The sequence below is a fragment of the Trachemys scripta genome, chromosome 13 (assembly GCF_013100865.1).
Source record: "Trachemys scripta elegans isolate TJP31775 chromosome 13, CAS_Tse_1.0, whole genome shotgun sequence".
Classification (NCBI taxonomy): Eukaryota; Metazoa; Chordata; order Testudines; family Emydidae; genus Trachemys; species Trachemys scripta.
Genome location: NC_048310.1, coordinates 27,656,509 through 27,678,789, shown reverse-complemented (window position 1 = coordinate 27,678,789; position 22,281 = coordinate 27,656,509). Strand labels below are relative to the sequence as shown.

General features: G+C 42.8%; 1 protein-coding gene across 1 annotated transcript in view; it reads left to right on the top strand.

Moving 5' to 3' along the window:
- Positions 1-662: 662 nt before the first annotated feature.
- LOC117886829 (plasmanylethanolamine desaturase-like) overlaps positions 663-22,281 on the top strand; it is a 76,768-nt gene continuing 55,149 nt past the window's right edge. The window contains exon 1 of the mRNA XM_034788898.1: positions 663-875. Coding sequence (XP_034644789.1) covers positions 713-875 — 163 coding nt within the window. The 5' untranslated portion in view covers positions 663-712. The remainder of the gene's footprint in view (positions 876-22,281) is intronic.

The window sequence follows — 22,281 nt, the reverse complement described above, 5'->3', positions numbered from 1 at the left end:
GACCAGGGGAGCGGCGGCCGGGTTCGCAGCAGCGGGAGGACGGCTCGGCTCGGCTCGGCTCGGCTCGGCTGGGAAAGGGGAGCAGCCGGTGTCGGCGGGCGGCCCAGCCGGACGGCAGGTAGGGGCGCGGCTGCGGGCGGGTGAACATCCCCACCTCGGGAAGGGGGACACGGGCACGCGCATGAGCCGATAGCCGTGGGTGCCCCCACGCAGGGCAGGTCGCAGCCTGTCTCCTCCCCAGGCAGCTGTCACCCCGCGGGGTGCGGGAGCCGTCAGGGCGCGGGCCAGGGCGGGGATGGACGCGCCTGGAGCGGGAGCTGACACCACCCCGAGTCTCCCTGGGGCTCCTGCCCAGGTGCCCGGCTGCAGCTCCCCCACACGTCTGTGCCCGATCCGGGGGGGGCTCCCCTAGGGCCGCCCTCCCCGCGGGCACCGCCGCTGCCCCAGGCTGGGGACACGGAGCGGGGGCTGCAGCGCGTTGGCTCGGAGCTCCCCTGTGTGCGAGGGGAGGGTCTCCGGGGGGCTGCGGACGCCCCCCCCGCCGGGTGTGCGCGCGTGGCCGCTCCGGGGAGGGCGGCACCCCCCAGCGCCGGGCTGGGCGCTCCCCGCCCGGCTGCCGCGTTCTCAGGTGCGCTCGCCTCTCGCTTTGCTCCGCAGCGCCGCCGCCGCCTCCTTCCCGGAGCCCGCCTGGCTCTCCGGCGGAGCAGGGCGCATGGCGGCGGCTCTGCTCAGCGAGCTGGAGATCAAGCACCGCTCCATGGCCGAGGAGGATCCCAACGGCAACCAGCACGGGGCGGCGGCCCGCAGCAGCACCGTGCCTCGCTGGGGCCCGCAGCACGCCGGGGCCCGCCAGCTGGCCCAGCTCTACTCGCCCGGTAAGAGGCTGCGCGCCCCCGGCCCGCCCGCAGCCGCAGGGACCTAGCGCGGAGGGAGGGGCGAATGCCATCATGTCCCCGGCTTTCCGCTGCGCTTTCATCCTCCTCGTCCGCCCCCCGCCCGCTGCTGCTGCTTCTGCTTCTTCATACCGGTCATAGACTAACGCGATGCAAGTGGCCCAGAGCCGCGCAGATACGGGGCGTGAAGGGAGGGCGAATGTGGCGGTCCGGGACCTGATTTCCACAGCTGCGGAAAGTGGATGGGCCTTATCCCCTGGCTCCATGGCCCCAGGTGCTGCACACTTCTCTCGGTGTTTAATATAGACTGCACTGGTCTAGCCATTCCCTGAGCCCCCACTGGTGCTCTTCCTCACCCTGGCACCTTTTAGCTTCATAATCTAATATCCTTGCTTTCGATCCAAGCCCATCTAGGTGACTGTGGCTGTTTTTTAGTTCAGTGGACTGAGTGAAACACTCAAGATGACAGCTAGATGGACAGGGCTGTATTGTTACATGTAAGAGAAAATGTAAGAGAACAACATATGAAAAAGTGACAATGTTAAGGTGCAAACTTTAAATATCGTGTTAGGGATGGATGTTCAGGCCTGGGATAGAGGGATACCAAATCTAATTAATGTAAAAATAAAGAGTTCAAAGTAGTTTTGGGTATTATACTGCCTCCGAGTCCCCCATTAACTTTTGTGGTTTTACAATCATGTTTTCCAATCTTTGAAAACATTTTTCTGTACTATCTGAAAGGGCCAGGCAACTAGAGAGGAAACTGACTAGCTGCATAAAGTGCTGTCAAATGCACAAAGTAAACTATCTTGGAAAATAGATTTTACATATTTTTCACCCTGTAATCTCTTTCTGTGCCAGTAACCTTTAGCGTCTAGCCACAAACTGCGGCTTTTGAAAGTAACCAGTGATTTTGGGTGCCCAAACTGATTGTCTGAAGGGGGCTGAGCTCCTGCTATCTGATTATCTCACTCCTTTAAGGCATCTCAGGTGTCAGGTTGGGCACCCAATATCGCTAATCACTCTTGAAAAATTTGACTGGATGGACAGTGGAGTGACTGCGTCTACACTGAGAATTTTAGGCATTTTTTCCATTCTTGGTCTAGCACTGGTGCATTTACTTTGGTTCTTCTAGGAATGATTTAAGTGCTAGTACTGCTAACGTGTCTTCTATAGGATGTTCATTCAGATTAGTGGAGCTGAATGGTAGCTTGTTATCGCATATATGGTAGCTCTTCAAATGGTGTTTTGGCTAACATTTCCTTTTTTCTTACCAAAAGTCACCAGGCCTTCTTTTTGCCACCTTAAGTGTGAGACAAGTGGGTAGTGACTGGAGGTGGCTACCATCTTCAGGTTGTTCAGTGGCCTACATGAAATGAGTTAGGGTATGTCTAACACGGCAGCACTGTGACATGGGCAGTGTAGACACGCTTTATTGCTGGGAGAGAGCTCTCCTGGCAATAAAAAAAACCCCACCCCTAACGAGCGGTGGTAGCTTTATCACCAGGAGCGTGGCTCCCAGCGATAAAGCACTGTCTATACTGGGGCGTTTCAGTGCTAAAACTTTTGTCGCTCGGGGGAGGGTGTTTTTTCACACCCCTGAATGACAAACGTTTTAGCGCTGAAAGTGGCAGTGTAGACACAGCCTTAGTGATCTCAGTCTATTTGAATGAGAGTGGACAGGACAAAACCTAGCACTAATTGGTCTCCTTGTTAGCAGTCTTGACAGAGAGAATGGGGTTGAATGGCGCTTGAACTGTGGTCTCAATCAAAGAGGTTGTCCACCCTGGGAGTCATGGGTGAGGCCTATTGATGTGGTGGTATACCCTGGCCTTGATCAAACAACCACACACACACACACACACACACACACACACCCTTTGGCCTCAGGAGGACTCTATTAGCAGATTACTGTTTGTTCTAACAGATTAGTATTTAATGAAAACAATTTATCAAGTGTTTAAGTTAAGTGTCACACTTGCTCAAGTTTTATATGGCCAATATTTTCCGGTCGGGTTTTTTATTTTATTTTTTTTGGACAGTCCCAATTATGTGGAAGACGTAGAAAAGTTACTGTCATTTATATGGTGCATTAGTTGTGTATACCACTTTACAATTGCATAGGAAGATAAGGCTTTTTCACTGAAGAGCGCCTAATCTAATTTAGGCAGATACCACACAAATGACAGAGGATCAGGAACTGAAGGCTTTGGAGAAGAGATCAGCCTTTGAAGTATAAGTGAAAGAAATAAGCACTGAGGAGGAATTTGAGGGAGAGTGAGGGTGCTTGCTCAGGGGAAGAGGGAAGCTGCTCAAAGTGGAGGGGACAGCATGGTAATAGAAAGGTCAAGTGGAAGAGACAAAGGGAGCATTAGGGAGAGAGGATTGATTGGTATTCCGGCTTCTGTCTGGAGTGGAGGTGGAAATGAGTGCTGAGAAGTAGGCTTGAGCAGGGCTAGAGCAGGATTTGGGATTTGAGAATAAGGAGCATATGTTTGATTGATAGGTGGAAGGCCCAGTGAAGTTAATTGAGAGCAGGGGCAAAGGTTGGAATGGCAGATGATGTTCTTAGCTGCAGTATTTTGGATAGACTGGTGAAGTAGGAGGACAGAAGGCAGTTGCAGATCATGAGGTAAGAAATGATCATAATGTGGACTGGGTTTGTCATAATGTACAGAGAGGAAGGGTCTGATATTTAAATATAGTGGAAGAAGTGACAGGACTTGGCAAGAGCGTGAATCTGGAAATGGGCTGTAAGCTTGCACGGTAGGGAGAGTAGTGGCTTTAATAACAGTGATAAAGTAAGTAGTGCAGTAAGGAAGAGGGTTTTGGATGGAGGCTAAGAAATTTGGCTTTTGTCATAGTGAGTTAAGATAAATGTGGGACATCCAGAAAGATGTCACTGATGCAAGACTTGACAGATGGGAAGAGGTGGAGTTGGGACTTTGGTGGCATAAGTATTTTATCTGTGTGTTAGCTGTGGATATGTCACCTCCGTAATTAGCATTGAAGGAGGAGACCAAAGTGAGAACCCTGTGGGTACCTACAGATGTGGGGAGATGAGAAGATGAGACCTAGCTAGAGGAGGTGCTGAAGGAGTAGTCCCGAAGTAGGATGATAGCACACACTGTGCTGGAAGCCCAAGGAGGGGGGAGTGTCTTTGTAAAGAGGGCAGTCCATGATGTTAAAGTAGGTAAGAGATCAAGGAGAATGAATAGAGTGAAGAGACCTTTGGGTTTGGCTCAGAATTGGTCACTGGAGATAATGATGACACTTTCAGTAATATGGAGAGAGCAAAAGCCTTGAATATGACATTGTTGCCAACCTCTGAAGAGGTTTGTGTATGTTACTCATTAAAAAGAGGTCCCATCTAGTGGAGTACCCATATGTTTATTTCATGAAAAGCAAATTGCTAAGATGTTTATAGTTTTAATGGAGATGGGGTCTGAAGGGTTAATTTTTCAACTGGTTTTGAAACCTTGTATTTTACAATGAAAAGGTCATGTTTGTGGATGGACATTAGGGGGTATATTTTTGGCACAGTGTGCCATGGATTGAGCCGCATGACTTCCATTAATGTTAATGTGAATAGCACAACTAAATCTATGTCCATTTTCCTAAAAATTTCTTTAGATGTAATTATATAATAGTAAAATCATTCTTAATTAGGCTTGAACAGTGACATTTTTAGGCTTCAGAGTGGCAACCAATTTATGTATACAGTTTAAAACAATACAATTGTAATTTCAACACATTTGTCACTAAAACGTAAGAGTGAGCCCTAACAATCAAGAAATGGTGATAAGTTCTTTCTGCAGCTAAAAATCTGTGTTGAATGTATGTCCAGAATAGGAGTGTGTGCAGCTAAATAAATATAAGGTAAAAATCTATTTTGTGAAGTCTCTCTTTGAATATTGAAGTTTTTGGTGTAACTTGTGTTTTTGTTTCATATCACTATTACATATATAACTTGGAAACAGTACTCCTCCTCCTCCTCCTCCTTGGAAAAATGCAGTTTGGATCAGTGGAGTGGTCACACTTCTGGAAGTTGTTTCAAGGGCAGATCTCAAAATAAAGGTGTGGCTCCATGGAGCTAGGACCCAGTTTACAAATGCAGGCTCTCAGTCTGCAAATGGATAAGTGGTACAGACCTTTACACCTACGCTAAGTTCTGTTGAAGCCAGTGGGACTCAATATATGTGAAAGGGTCAGTGCAAGTGCACGTGTTTGTGGAATCAAGGTCATGTTCTGCATGCACGCAGACACACACCTGTTCTCTCTCAATCCGTGGGAGCCTGGGTTGCAAGCTTTGTGGACCCCAGGGACTGACCTGAATTCATTTTCAGCATGGATATTATTGCTGTTATGTATAAGACGATACTCATTCAAGCAATTATATTCAAAACCAATATACCAAAGCTTTGATATTTGATTTTGAATTTCTGGTCCACCACATTTACTTTGCACTGCTCAGGTGGAACCAAGTGGAAGAATTCTGGTCATAGCCAGCAGGCAGAGAATTCCCCTCATGAAGGAGAATTTTCTGCTGGTATCAGTGTGACAAAGAAAGTGGAGCTGGCTCCTCCACCCTCTCACCTTCCTCCATGTCCAGACACAAATAATTATAATATCTCACCTTCATCAGTAGATTTGAAAGCACTTTACAAAGGATGTCAGTATAATTATCAAATGAGCGTCTAGAGCCTACACGTCAAAGTTACCTTTCAGTCTCTTTCCATCTATTAAAAACTCTGCACAGGTGGTTTAAAATAAGCTTTGTTGCATCACATAAGGAAAAGTGATGATCCTTAAGCTGGTAAATAATTTCAATAAATGATCTACTGGTATTTTGACGCTGGGTGGATGTTGCTCAGAAATGATGATATACACATTACACAATGACTCAATCAATGCAGAAAAACTTGCCTTTTTTTTTTTTTTTTTAAATCCATAGAGAGAAAATCCTATCTGGCTACTCCCTGTAACAGTTATATGCATATCTGTTTCAGTCAGTCAGTCATAAACAGCACAGAGGTATTGCTATCACCAGCACCTTGTCCTGATTTCCTCTTCCATGTGTTTTTATGTACCTTGTGGAAGTAACTCTTTAATCTGATCTGTGTATTTACCTCTGAATCTTCACTGCAAATTTTTCACTAGTGTAGCTTAAATATCACCACATCTTCAGTGAGGGCCTGATTCTGTGACACATGCTCATACTGAGTAACTCTCCTGTACAAAAATAGTTCCATTAACTATGGGTGTTAAATGATATTCAGAGTGATAGCAAAGGTTACAGATTCTCTGGAACTTGGTATTGGGTGGACCGAGTTCTGTTAAAAGTACCTGTTGGCATTAATTGCTCAAACTCTCATCACTTGCTGCTCAACAGCAAATCAATAAACACCTATTGGATTACTTTCTTATGCCTCTCATCTGGGTGTAGCTTTTTGCCTCCTTACAGTGATATTCCTAAGATCCAGATATGATGCTACTCTTGCTCAACTTCCAGCACTTCACAACAAAAGCAATTATACCCAGTCCTCTCCCTGCCTCAAATGTTTGGAAGTATAAGAGAATGGATTAAAACCCATATAACATGATTCATGAAAGAAATTTTTACTTTACGTCCTTCTCACTTAGGTCCTGTTCCTTGGCATATGATTTTAAAATGAATCCTATAACTTACTTTCTATAATTCCATTCTGGTCTAAGAGAGCGAGAGCTATTTGCATCTCAGCCTACTTTTTCACAAGTGTTAATTTTTGCTTTAAGGGAATTAGTATATTCTTTCCTTGCTTTAGTTCTTCTTTCAATTAACATATCTCCTAACAAGGTACAGTATCATAATCTTCATAATAAAAATCAACTAACAGATGCTCCTTCCTACTTTATTCTGTGTTTCCCATTGACCTCAGTACATGATTCATTAATGTTGAAAAGAGTAAGTAAGAGAGATTCAACACTTTCTATCCTCTAATCCTAACATAGGTTTTAGTGCCCTTGTTTAACTCTGTGAGTAACTTTGTGATCTTCCATGGCACACTATTTAACTCCAATAGCTTCTTCTCACCAAAGAAAATCATAAATGTTTAAAGTCCAGAAAACACGCCTACAGGTCAGATCCAAATGTCTAGTACTTCTCCGTTATTTGTTATAGGTGGAAATTTTAACTAAGTACTACTTTATCCTTTCCTGGTGCTAACTTTATTCAGTTTCTTACTTATTTCAGGTGACCCTGTACCCTGTTTTACATTTTCCTTGGAACCCTTGACAGGTCTGTTTCATGGACATTCTTAACACTTCTTTATGATTTCCTTGTTGTATGGTATAATTGCTTTTTTCCAGCCCTGTGTTACTTTTTTTTTTTTTTTGCCCTTCAGGCTGCACAGATTATAAAATGAGATTTCTCTGCTTCTGACCACTGATCTGCTGTGCCTCTTCTTCCTCTAATCTGCTGTCCTTTTAGTACCTCCACTTTGATTCCACATGTTCTTGGGTGGCCTTTTTTTATCCCACCCCCTCTTTTGGATTTAGTGCTTTCTCTAGCTTTTTGGAAGCTGCTGCTCTCTCCATGTTCATTGTCTGTTTGGCATCAGCATGATCTGCAGCTTCGCTCTTTCTCTCTTTCATCCTTCAGAAGATCTCTGCTGCATATGGTGGTCACCTTTCTTTAAAACGGCTTATGCAATCACTCTTTCAAAAACTTAAGCAACCTACCAATCTACCGTCTCGCCTATTCTTATCTTCAGTATTCCCCCCCCTCGTTCGAGATCTGTCACTCTGCATGATTAATTCAGAATAAATAGGATTGGCAAACAGTTTTGGTTCTTATATATTGGCTTTCTGTGGGTCCTCAAGTTTTTTTCCCTCTCTGCTAGAAAACCTGCTTCTTTCTCTCTCGGCACCATCCCTTGAGCACTGTCTCTTTCTCTGCTTTTCTGTCTTTGTCTGTTGTCTCCAGGGCCTCCACGGTCACATCATACAGTTCTTCCATCATATCTGGCATTTCTGACCTGATCTACCTCTCTTGCTTGCCTGCATTTTCTCATTAGTTTCTGAGCGTCCCCTACTGATTCTGTCAAGCCGGGTTTTTTTTTAACATTTCCCACAGCTTTTCTAATTTTTTTCCTAAGACTTTTAAAAATGTCCTCTAACAACTAAAGTGAATTGGTGGGGTTTTTATATGTTAGCTTTCTTTTTTTACTTCCTGTAGTCTTTCTTAACAATCTTCAATCCATCACATTTGTATTACTTCCCACCAGTTACAGGTGTATTTCTGAAACTACCGAGGAATGGCAAGATCCCATGTCAATTTGCTTTTACAATTTGTGATTTCAGTATGCTGAAGTTAACTGAGGGTTACTACCATGTAACTTTAGGATCCTGAGCTTTTAATGTGGTATGTTCCAAGTATGCTTCACTAAGAGTTTATGCTGACAGCGTGTTCTGTATTGCCTTGAGCTTCCAGTTGCATAGTTTTAACAATTTTAACCTAATGACATTCTCTTTCCTAAGGCCAGGTTTCCTGGGAGATTTTTCCCACATGACACAATTCTCTCTAACTGGAGCACTGACATCTCTTAGCAAAATTAGCTCATCAAGCTTTAGTACTATCTATGTGACCCCCCTCTCCGCCCCCCACACTGTTCATTGTAAACCCCTCCCAAAAATTGTTTACATAATCTAGGTAATTCTATTATTTTCATCCCCATGATAGTTGACCATATAGATTGTATTATTATCACAGTGCCTGATTTTAGTATACTAGATACATGGAACCCAAGAGACCAATGGATTCTACTAACGTCTTAGTTTTGTAAACTCCTCCTTCCCCCTTACTTTAAAATACTTTTTCATGGAAAATTTAATGAAAGAACACCTCCAAAATATATTTCCAACTATAAAATGGCTGGCTAATGTCACCAGCAATAGACCTTATAATGCATGTAAGATGTATCCACATTGGTAGGTGTAGACCATTTGACATAAAAGCAGGAATGTTGTTTTTGTTAAAATAACAATTTAGTTAATGTTTTGCATCTTTTTTTTTTATTCTGAGTAAACAGCAGATGCAATTTGTTATAATTCTCTGCCATTGCTAGAAAACTGGACAATAGAGCACTCAGATATCACAGTAATGAAAATTCCTAGATAGTGAGATTGGGCAATAGACTATTGTTCATGATAAGAGACAAGCAAAGAAATCAATACAGCACACTCGTGATGGTTTTGTGAGTGCTTTCCAAATAATATATATATAAAACACTTTTATTGACTAAAAGTACAGTGCAACAAATAGGAGTTTTGAGTATCTGTGCAAAATAATGCCCTTGGGTTGTAAAATTTGGGTAATTGTGAAATAATGCTTTTGACACATTATATCATGATCTTTGTAATGTGGTACTGTAATTACAGTAGGACATAGGGAATCTGGAGGTGTAAGTTTTGTTGCCAGCTGTGCTACAGGCTCTCTGTGTGACTTCAGGAAAATAACTCGTAGGTACCAAATAACTTCTCTTTTCCATCTGTAAAATGGGATAATAGAATTTTTGAGGCTTAATTTATAGTTCTTTTGTGACACTGTCACCACCCCCTCTGCAGTCTCATGACAAGGCTGCAGACAAACTCACTCTTGCTTGCATATTTATACCTGCCTCTGGAAATTTCCACTACATGCATCCGACGAAGTGGGTATTCACCCACGAAAGCTTCTGCTCCAATACGTCTGTTAGTCTATAAGATGCCACAGGACTCTTTGCTGCTTTACAGATCCAGACTAACACGGCTCCCCCTCTGATACTTGACACCATGCAAGGCACTGCATTTAGCCGTATGGAGTGGAAATCCATCAACCTCATGAAGAAACTTGCACAAGTACAGACAGATATCATCTTCCTTTCCAAATGCAAACGGATGGACATCATACCAAATGGACTGAAGGTGAAAAATCCATTGCTATCTACATACTACAGAGACCACAGTGAGAGATTGTTCCACACTCTATCAAAGAAACTGAGGAACCACCTGATCAGCATCCTATACAGCAAACAGGAAAACATCAAAAAAGAGCTCTCCAACCTGGAGACTCTCATAAATAACCAAACTTCTATACAAGCGGACTTCACTAAAATAAGACAGGAGATCTACATTACACACTTCACTTCTCTACAAAGGAAAAATAACTGTAAGCTGTCTAAAATCCTACCTGCCACATGGGGCCACAACAGTGGTACCCCTAACCCACCGAGCAATATCGTCAATCTATCCAACTACACACTCAGCCTGGCAGAAGGGTCTGTCCTATCTCAGGGACTCTCTTTCTGCCCTGCCACCCCCACAAACATGATACCATTCTGCGGCGATCTGGAAGCCTACTTTCGCCGTCTCTGACTCAAAGAATACTTTCAAGATAACACTGAACAGCGCACTGATACACAGATACCCTCCCACTAACAGCACAAGAAGAAGAACTCCACGTGGACTCCTCCTGAGGGTCGAAATGACAGTCTGGACCTATACATAGAATGCTTCTGCTGACATGCACAGGCAGAAATTGTGGAAAAACAACATTGCTTGCCTCATAACCTAAGTCATGCAGAACGCAATGCCATCCACAGCCTCAGAAACCACCCTGACATCAAAGAGGCTGATAAAGGAGGTGCTGTTGTCATCATGAACAGGTCTGACTACCAAAAGGAGGCTGCCAGACAACTCTCCAATACCAAATTCTATAGTCCATTTCCCTCAGATCCCACTGAGGAATACACTAAGAAACTGCACCATCTAACCAGGACACTCCCTACACTAACACAGGAACAAATCAACATACCCTTAGAGCCCCGACCGGGGTTATTCTATCTACTACCCAAGACCCACAAACCCAGAAATCCTGGACGCCCCATCATCTCGGGCATTGGCACTCTCACTGAAGGACTGTCTGGATATGTGGACTCTCTACTCAGACCCTACGCCACCAGCACTCCCAGCTATCTCCATGACACCACTGATTTCCTAAGAAAACTACAATGCATTGGTGACCTTCCAGAAAACACCATCCTAGCCACCATGGATATAGAGGCTCTCTACACAAACATCCCACACACAGATGGAATACAAGCTGTCAGGAACAGTATCCCTGATGATGCCACAGCACAACTGATTGCTGAGCTCTGTGACTTTATCCTCACACACAACTATGTCAAATTTGATGACAATGTATACCTCCAGACCAGTGGCACCGCTATGGGCACCCGCATGGCCCCACAATATGCCAACATTTTTATGGCTGACCTGGAACAACGCTTCCTCAGCTCTCGTCCACTCACGCCCCTTCTCTACCTACGCTACATTGATGACATCTTCATCATCTGGACCCATGGGAAGGAGACTCTGGAAAAATTCCACCATGATTTCAACAGCTTCCACCCCACCATCAACCTCAGCCTGGATCAATCTACATGGGAGGTCCACTTCCTAGACACCACGGTGCAAATAAGTGACCGTCACGTTAACACCACCCTATATCGAAAACCCACCGACCGCTATGCCTATCGTCATGCCTCCAGTTTCCATCCCGGACACACTACATGATCGATTGTCTACAGCCAAGCACTGAGATACAACCGTATCTGCTCCAACCCCTCAGATAGAGACCAACATGTACAAAATCTTCACCAAGCATTCTCAAAACTACGACACCCGCATGAGGAAATAAGGAAACAGATTATCAGAGCCAGACATGTACCCAGAAGCCTCCTACTGCAAGACAAGCCCAAGAAAGAAACCAATAGAACTCCACTGGCCATCACATACAGTCCCCAGCTAAAACCTCTCCAACTCATCATCAGTGATCTACAACCCATCCTGAACAATGAGCCCTCACTTTCACAGGCCTTGGGTGGCAGGCCAGTCCTTGCTCACAGACAACCCGCCAACCTGAAGCATATTCTCACCAGTAACTACACACCGCACCATAGTAACTCTAACTCAGGAACCAGTCCATGCAACAAACCTCGATGCCAACTCTGCCCACATATCTACACCAGCGACACCATCACAGGACCTAACCAGATCAGTCACACCATCACCAGTTCATTCACCTGCACGTCAACCAATGTAATATATGCCATCATATGCCAGCAATGCCCTTCTGCTATGTACATCGGCCAAACTGGACAGTCCCTACGTAAAAGGATAAATGGACACAAATCACATATTAGGAATGGCAATATACAAAAACCTGTAGGAGAACACTTCGGTCTCCCTGCACACACAATAGCAGATTTAAAGGTAGCCATCCTGCAGCAAAAAAACTTCAGGTCCAGACTTCAAAGAGAAGTTCATCCGCAAATTTGACACCATCAGCTCAGGATTAAACAAAGACTGAATGGCTATCCAACTACAAAAGCAGTTTCTCCTCTCTTGGTGTTCACACCTCAACTGCTAGAAGAGGGCCTCATCCTCCCTGATTGAACTAACCTCGTTATCTCTAGCCTGACTCACTCTTGCTTGCATATTTATACCTGCCTCTGGAAATTTCCACTACATGCATCCGACGAAGTGAGTATTCACACAAATACGTCTGGTAGTCTATAAGGTGCCAGAGGACTCTTTGCTGCTCTAACCAAGCTACCTTTATAACTGTGTAAGCCCTGCAATTACTACCTAACTGCATGTTGCAGTTCCAACTTCCTGTGCAACTGTTCTTCGGGTTGTTATTGCGAAGCTATTGTTAAAGGAGAAATCCATTTTTAAAATGTAAAATGGTGTAGTTTTTAACTGGCACAATAACCCTTGTTCTGTCATGCTTTCCTCTCTCCTGCTTCTAATAACCCAATAAATATACATACCCTTCATGGATTAAGAGTCAGCATGTTACACTTTCCTAAGTGTTTCACAGCTGTTCTGTTTCTTACCATCTATCAAGTGATATAGAACAGCTTTTATAGGGACATTTGTCCCCATTCCTTTCCAGGAGCCAATCAGAATATTTATCATACAGTGTGTTAGGGTGTTACATTTCTGCCCCTCACTGTAGTATGCAGATACTGTGTGTTGTCCTGTCCCCATCTAGCTAGTATGGTTAAAAGGTGATCTTATCTGCTGGAGTCAAGTCCTCACTGTTTCTAGTAGCACTACTCCTGTTCTGTTGACTAAATTAAATCAGAACTCCCTAACCTTGCTATCTTGAGTTGTAGGTATAGTGGTCAGACTCTGTTCAGGTGGTGCCATCCCCACAGATGACAAGAGAGGTGGTTTCCCATCACAAAGGCAAGGTTAAAAACTCCTATGAATCCCAACAATTGGGCTAGCATCTTTGATTATGGCTGCAAGGATGCATAAGTTATGTCAGTATATGTCATTGCTTGGGAGAATGGAAGGAGGGGGCAGTATGCATTGGGGTGCCTCTGCTTTTTGGCATCTGTATAAGAAAAAAAAACACCTTGCAGTTTTCCTTTGAAAGAGAAATGTAGGGCTGGAAAGCATCTCAAGAGGTCAACTAGTGCATCCACCTGCACTGAGGCAGGACTAAATATACCTAGACCTTTCCTGGAAGGTGTTTGTCTAACCTGTCTTAAAAACCTCCAAAAATGGGGGTTCCACAACCTCCCTTGGAAGCCAGTGCATAACTATCCTTATAGTTAGAAAACTTTTCCTAATCTCTAACCTAAAATCTCTCTTGCTATAGATTACACCAATTACTCTTTGTTCTACCTTCAGTGGACATGGAGAACAATTGCTTACCCTCTTCTTTAAAAAAGTTCTTAACATATTTGAAGACTGTTGTCAGGTTGCCCTTCCATTTTCTTTTTTCAGGATTACCAATGCCCATTTTTATCCTTTCCTTGTATAACAAATTTTCTAAAAATAATATTTTATTGCTCTCCTGTGGATTCTCTCCAGTTTGTCCACATCTTTTCTAAAGTGTGGTGCACAAAACTGGATGCAGTAGTCCAGTTGAGGCCTCATCGCCCGTGTCGTACATAGGACACGCCTGTTAATATAACCCAGAATGATGCTTGCCTTTTTCACGATTTCACGTTGTTGGCTCACACTTAATTTGTGATCCACTATAACTCTGAAATCCTTTTCAGCAGTACCATTGGCTCTCCAGTTATTCCCCATTTTGTAGTTGTGCATTTTTTTTTTCCCTTCCTTAGTGAAGTGTTTTGCATTTGTTACTGAATTTTATTTTGTTGATTTCAGACCAACTCTCCAATTTGTCAAGGACACGTGGAATTCTAATCCTGTCATCCAAAGTGATTGCAACCCCTACCAGCTTGTCGTCATCCATCGATTTTATAATTGGTATTCACGCCAATTCATTATCCAAGTTATCAAAGTTTGTCTGACTTGACTATAATTCCTTGGGACTTCTTTATTCCCCTTTTTAAAGATAGGTGCTATGTTTGCCCTTCTCCAGTTTTCTTGGACCTCACCTGTCCTGCATGAATTATCAAAGATAATTGCTGATGGTTCTAAGATTGCTTCAACTTGTTCCTTAAGTACCCTATGATGAATTTCATCAGGCCCTGCTGACTTGAATATGTCTAACTTATCTAAATATTCTTTAACCTGTTCTTTTCCTGTTTTGGGTTTGTTCCTTCACCCTTGTAGCTAATACTGTGTTAAGCAGCTGGTCACAATTTAACCTTTTTAGCGAAGACTGAAGCAAAACAGGCATTAAACACTTCAGCCTTTGTGATGTTACCCACTAATAGCTTTCCTTCCCTGCTAAGTAGTGGACCTCTGTAGGGAACTCTGTATTATCCTGCTTGCTAAATTCATTGTGGGGAACCCTGAAATGAAGAGGAGGATTAGGCATTATTTTGTGAAGGGGAGAGCGTCTTAAATGAATAGCTGAATAACCTATTCCCTTATTATGTATGGATTTTTAAGAAGTTGTTGTCTCTTTCAGTGTACTTATTCTCACATAGAGGAGATATGTCTGCAATTTTTGGGGAATATTAAAATCCTAATTTACTGAAAGATGTAATAAAAAGGGGGAAATAAATGCTTTAACACAGTCCATTGTCACATGCAAAATCCTTGATTTGTTAAAAGAGCCATGTAGAGAGGAAGCATTTTATCTTAATCTCACTGGGCTCTGTTCAGCAGAAAAGAACCACAGACTTTTGTGGTGCAGAAGTCCACAGATCTGGCTCTGTGGTGGGTGTCTCCCATAGAGTTCTTGCTTAAGGTTGGAAAGCTTATACATTGAATCAGTAGGGCCCAATTATTAGCTTCCCCACCACCCTCCTCCCATAGTACTGATTTTTGTGCAATCGCATCCACAGTCACTAGCCAGGTGTGCCCTTCTGCTTGAGAGAAACACTGAAACTTTTTAATTCCGAGAGTTCTATTACTTCTGGTGGTTTCTTTTTTTTTTAAATATATCCTCTTTCAGGGTGTGTGTGTGTGTGTCTGTAATGCACAGCTATCATATTCGCAAATAAAATACTTTAAATGAAAGTTACAGTTGTTTCAGTAAGTACTTTAAGCCTTTATACAAAAACAATTCAAACAAACCTAAACATTAAAGTATCAAAATGACAAGTTAAGGTAATTTACAAAGCATATTCTAATACTTCGCAGCTCATACATTTGCTTACCAGCAGTAAGATTTATGCATTCCAATAGCCTTACCTCTGACCCATAAAATAGATTTATAAATACTTCTTGGAGAGGCCTACATCAGGAGGTCTGCAGCAGGGGAGCATCCACTACATGGTTTGAAGGACAAAAAGAAAGCGAAGTAGTGCACCATAGTGCCACTTGTGCACCATACCTACAGTAACTATGAGATACTCAATTTTTATTAACTTAGTCCATAAAATAGGGGTTTTACTGTGCTTGGGAGGCTCTCATGTACAGGGACTGCATAAGTACACAGATTGCTAAAGAGGTATTTTAGGGTTACAATCCTGGGACGCGTTCATTCCACCGACTTCTGCTAGTTGCAAAAAACTGCCTGCAGGGGTGCCCGACAGTAGCGAGCCCACTCCGGTGGATCAGGGAGGTAAATGGCACAGTTCAGAAGGTGATATGGCCAGGTTGCCTGAATGCTGCTGAGTCAGTATATCCTCCACGCAGCTTTCCTTGGTTGGGCTCCCGTGCAGAACCAGTGTGAAGGGCAGCCATGAGAACAGCATATGGCCTCCCCTGGGGATGCATGCCCACATTATCACAGCTGCCTAAGAGTACAATATCTCATGTTTTAAATTGAAATGTGCTAGTCTGTATAGATAGATACATAGCAGCCCTTACGCTATCCCTCACCTGCAGACACTGTAGGAGGCGTGGCTGGTGCAAGGGTTTCTGTCTGGCACTTCCCTGTGCTTTGCTGTTCCTCAGCTGCTGTATTGGCCCCTTGGAGCAATTGGCAGCTGGTGCAAATTAGAGCAGTCTTCAGACTTTTCTATCTTATGCTGGCACACGATCGTCTGTACAATTCTCTCCTGAGTTTTACTGTGTGCTCCTTGGCCAGAGCCTGGGATCTGGACCTCTAAGACTAATTTCTAATTTATGTTTCACCACTTCTGTTTGCTTTCTTCAGTTCATTCTGCCAGGACAAGGAAATACTCAGTTCTCTGATACTTATACAATGACGTAGTGTTTGGGCCTGCAAACATGGCAGGGACATATTTAAATTTAAACCAAAAAAAGAAGTTTTTATCTTGTGGTTTCTGGTGTTCATGTGTTTTGTTTATTTTTTTCATATACAAAACCCTAACTACATGATTGTGTCTCTTAAGTTTGTAAGAATAATATGTTTAATTTAATTTATGTCCTGTTTATTCGTTTATGCTCCCAGTTGTCAAAATACCTTTTAGTGTCTTCTTTTTTTTTGTCCTTTCATGAAAGCTCTTTTAATAGTTTTTAAAATAAATATGCTAGATTGATTTTTCATGTAATGGAAAGATTAGGTTTTTACTGTAATTCTCTTGATAACCCTTAGTAATGAAGCATCGCATAAAAGGCTCTCATCTAAGAAGGCAAAATCTTCCTTAAAGTTAAAACACAATTCTTTTGAAGAACACTTACTAGCTCTTATACAAACTCTCTTTTCTTTATCTTTAGTGTCTTTGTTTGAGGTATGACTTCGTTTTTGATCTTTTATCATCTTTTATCATCTTTGCCTAAGCTTTTATATTGCAATTTTTTTATTCATACTTTCAATTTTCTCTTACATGATTGTTTTAGGTTTCTAAATGTGTTAGATTTTTTCTTTTTTTCCTAAGATTAGCTTTCTTCTCCCCACTTTTTAGGTCCATACATTGTTTTTTTTTCTTCTTAATTTAAAGCTTTACCTGCTTCAATGCAGTCTCTTCCTTGCATCATATTATTCCATTTCCTGCTAATTAGCATGGCGAAATTTTGTTAAAAGTTTCTTTTTCCATCCACAACATCTCTAGGCTTGGGCCTGTGTGAAACTGGCAGAGAACAGGTGTCTGGAATTAAAGCATACAGCTTTATAAACACAAACTTTAAAAAATGAAAAGTATTCTTTTTCTGGAACAAATCTAGATTAGCTTCCCAGCTATTCTTTAGCAAAGACATTCTTGCATAATTTTTGCCATTTTTGCTATACCAGAATCTCATAAATCCGGTCAGTAGTTGTGGAGGAGACCTCTAAGAAACAGATGCTCTGGGAAGGTGTTGGTGATTCCTCCGATGTTGCTTTTCTCTGTGCTTCTGGAAGTGTCCTCTTTTGGATGGGACACAAAAGAGATTGTCTGAACATTAAAAGATCCTATGGGACTTCTTGCAAGAGTATGGGTCCTGGCCAAATTACAGCTTGGATAATTACATGCCACCTATTTGAATCCCCAGTGAAGTTTTGATTGGATATGGTGGGTATTGTTCACTTTCTGCCCTAAACAGTTGTGTAGTGCTGCTCTGTGTGTCATTAAACAGCTGCTATATTCCACCCCAGGGATGGCTGAAATTCAGTTGTGGATGAAGTAAATGATTCCTGTATCTGGTGCCTTACCTACCACTACAGGGGCATTGTGAGGCTTAATTAATAAACATTTGCAAAGGACCTTGAGATTCACTGGTGGGTGAGTAGCTGGAGAAATACAGAAGTATTGATTTGAATTTTCTTTCAGTTCGATGAACAATAGAGGGGCTTCCCCCTTTACATGCAGTTTTTGTGACAGGCTCCTTCCTTCTGCTGACAAGCTATGTATTTTTAATATACAGACACTCCCCGGGTTACGCAAACCCAACTTACGCAAACCTGTGCTTACGGAAAAAGTTCCGTAAGCTTTTTTTCCCCCCCCATAATTGTCGGGTATATGTCTCCGAGTTATGCAAAATTCGACTTACGCAAGGCGTTCCGGAACGGAACGCTTGCATAAGTCGGGGAGCGTCTGTAATGGACTGCAGTGTTAAACTTTCTGATGGTAACCTATGTTAGGCTTCACATGATTGAGGTCCCACTGTGAATGATGAGGCTCAGCCAATTGGAAACTTGCTGTATCTGGCATTTGCTCAAACAGCTGCTGCTCTGGTGGTGATTAAAGCAGAAGTGGTTGGGTGGTGATCATTATTTATTCATTCTTTTGGTTTATACATTACAACTATCTCTAACTTCCTAGGCACTTTTCAAACTTTTAAAAACATGTGCAGTAATCAGATTCATACTGACATTACAATCTTTCAGCCTCAAATAAGATTCTCCATCAAGTTAAAGCCCTCACTCCCAAACATCCTCAAGAAAAAAATGTTAATGTGTCCTGAAGGTCAATAGATTCAAGCTCCGGCAGACTAAGCCAGGAAGCAAATTCCAGAGTGAAGGGCTCTCTGCTGAGAATGGCTTGCCCACAGCTCCCAGGTGAACAATTATCCTGGTGCTCTCAAGTGTTGAGATACCACCTAGAAAGAGGGGGTGTCACAGATACTGAAGAGTCCAAATTAAAAGGGTTTTATAGATCAAAGATAACGGTTTGAATTGCACCTGGAAAGAAAGCAGCAGCCAATGCATCTTCTGGAGCATGGGTGTAAATACCATCAAAGTAAGCTGGCAACTGCATTCTGCACTAGAGGAAGCTTCCAAGTGTACCCCCATATAAAATGCATTTCAGTGACTTGTTTTGGAGGTGACAAAGGCATGAGTATTGATAACTAGGTCCACATCTGAAAGGATAGGTCTCCTTGCCAACAGCAGATTCAAAAAGCATACTCAGCCACAGTTGCTCACTGTACATACAGTAGCATCTGCAGGTTCAAGAGGGATCCTTAGTTGCAAATTTGAATAAAAAAGACAGGCATATTCTCTCACTGGAAGGGTAGGTATTGCCTCCAACACTCAGGTAAGTGTGGTGGAGTGGTAGGGAAGTTGGTGGCTGTTACAGAAGACCGTGGGGCATGTTCAGCAAACCAGTCAGATGGTTGGGGGAAGCAGAAATAGGACGAGGGAGCAGTAGTGGTGGCTGCAACAAGAATAGGGGTGTAGAAAGTAGAACTATCCATGTATTAGATGAAGGAAAAAAGTGGAAAAACGTGAATGTTGGGGCTGTGCACCAAAGGAAAGAAGATGTTCTGCACAAATCTACACAGCCCATTTGAGATTCTTTGTTGTGTTTTTACTGTGTCCCTGCAAGCTAATTTTATTGCTCTCATATTGGGGGTGCTTTAAGGGAAACATTCTAGACTTGTGGAATGTTGTAGAGAAGTGAAAGAGACAGATGATGGGTGTGAGGCAAGAGGCCCAATTATTCTTCTTTCTTGGTCCCTTTAAAACATAATGCTACTTTTTTTGTGCAGGTTTTATAAGTGGACTCCAAGAGGAGAATTTATAGTTTTCAAAGTTTTTTTCTCTAAGGACCTGATCCAAAGCACATGGAAGCCAATTGGAGTCTTTCCACTGACTTCAGTGGGCTTTGGGCTTTGAATTAGGTCCTATAATGGAGGAAAAGCCAACCTTAGAAGAGGCTTCTGAGCCAGACAGAAGTTCCTCTCATATATGTGCAGACAGAAAGCATTTGTTCCGTTGATCAATGGGCATATATGCTTTTGAAATAAATGACAACGGGGCAGTCGTCCCACAGATTTGTAGGAAGTGCATAAGGCATGTGTTAAAGGAATGACTATTACGTATGTGATGGAATCCAAAAGAATCCTTTTAGCAAACCAATTAATCTTGAAAAAGAAACCAGAATTCCTTCAGCAACTGCTCAAACTGAAAGATGTTGTTTTTGTGGTACTACCACTACAACACAAATGTATAATGTTGTGGAGCTAAAACATGTTCTCAGGGGTGCCTCAAATCCATCAAACCATTGAACAAGGAAAATTGCCCATTTTCTGTTTTAAAATCCAGTTTAGCTACACAAAGATCTGTAGGTTTTACCAAATTGGATTAATACATTAATTAATCTTGATGAATAAAATACTGATGAAAGTCTTAGCAAACCAACTTTCTTTAGCCCTACCATTACTCATTCATGCTGACCAGTCTGGCTTTATTCAAAGAGCAGGCACAATTCATAACAATTTAACAAGTATTTAAGCATATTGATCAAGTTAACTAAGTGAATTAATGTGGCTGCCTCCTAGCATTAGATGCAGAGAAGACATTCACCAGGGTTCTTTGGGGCTATCATACAGTAGTAGTAGAGAAATTGAATTTTGGACATCAGCTTATAACCTTTGTCCAACTGTTCTACAGTTTTCCTTCATTTGAATGGCACTTAATATCAGAAGCTTTCTCCTTAAAGAGCACCACAAGGCGAGGGTATCCTTTGCCGCCAACTTCCCTTTGCTGTCTCCACAGAACCAGTTGCAATAACTATCAGAGATTCTCCTGAGACTCAGGCCATGCCAAACCGCTATAAAGAACATAAATTGTCCTTTCCAGATGTGACCTCTTGCTTTATGTCTGGAAGTACAACCTCTGTCTTAAAGGCCTATGGCACTATAAATGTCCATGTATATTTAACCAAGGCTGAGGTGAAACCATTAGGTAATAATTAAGCATATTCTAATTTTTCATGTCTATAATCCTCTCCCCACCCTTTGAGGAATTTGGACACTTGGGGATACAAATCTCACCCAATTTAACCAAACTAATCTACAACTCCTTTTATATAACTTACATTGTGGTATGTTTTTTCTTTGTTTGCTTGATTCAACTTGATAAAAATGAATGATCTTCCTTGAGTGTAACAGTTCCTGCAAATCCTCCCACTTTGACAACCTGCAGAAATTTTATGTGGCATAGAAAGAGACAGATAATCAGCTTGTTGAGGGTGTCACAGTAGAAGGCAACTACACCTGTATTCCCCCTGCATAGTCTCTTGAGGGCACCCACTCTAGGCTTCTTGATCCTCAGCTGTCACCTCTCTTGGGCAGAGAGTTTTTCAAGGACAAAGTTTAGTTAAGCCAACATCCCAAGTTTCCCTACGGTGGTGTTTCACATCAGCTAAGTCATCCATCTCCCCCCCCCCTTTTTTTTTTCTCCCTGAAGCCACATCAGACTAGGGAGGATGCTGCCTTCCATATTCTTGACATCAGGAGGGCATTGTCCTTCCATCTGGGCAGAACCAAATCATTTAGAAGGTCTCCCAGGCTGTTCATCTCATTTTCTGTTACATCCAAAGGGTCCACATTCTCTTCCCAGAGACACTTGAGGTGGATTTCGGGGTGTATGATTTCTTGTTATGGATCTGCCGATATACAACCTCCTCCTAGGGAGTTAGCTCATTCCACGAGGTCTCTGTGTACCTTTGTGGTATTACTTAAACATGTTCCCATTGCTGAGATGTGCAAGCTGCAACTTGGACTTCGATACATACTTTTTCCCAAGCATAATGCAGTGGTTCATTCTTCTAGATCGGATGCAGTCCTTGGGAGTGCAGTGTTTGGCTTCAGCACTGGACTCTGCTCCAGAGCTCCCTACTCCAAGGATACTACTTGGAAGTCCCCTGATGTGAAGCACCCATAGGGACACTACTCGAAGAAGGAGAGGTTACTCACCTTGTGCAGTAACTGGAGATCAAGTTGCGTGTCCTTATGGGTTCTCCACTACCTTCCCTCCTTCCCCTTTGCTTCAGATTTCCTATATGGTGGAGAAAGAACTGGGGCAAGTTTGCCCGTGCAGCCCTATCTATTTTTGATGCAAGGCATGAGGATGAGTTGGACACATGCGTAGGTCAAATGGGCACTGCTATTGAAACTCTCCAATCAGAGACGCCTGGGGTGCATGTGCACCTGCATGTCACTCACAGGGACATGCATCTCAAAGAACTCCAGTTACTTCACAAGGTGAGTGACTTCTCCATCTTGTGTAGTGAGTTCTATATATTATCTCCTCGCGTCCAGAGCAACAAGATGAGAAAATCCTCAAATACCATGAAAACTCTTAACATCATGCCTTCAT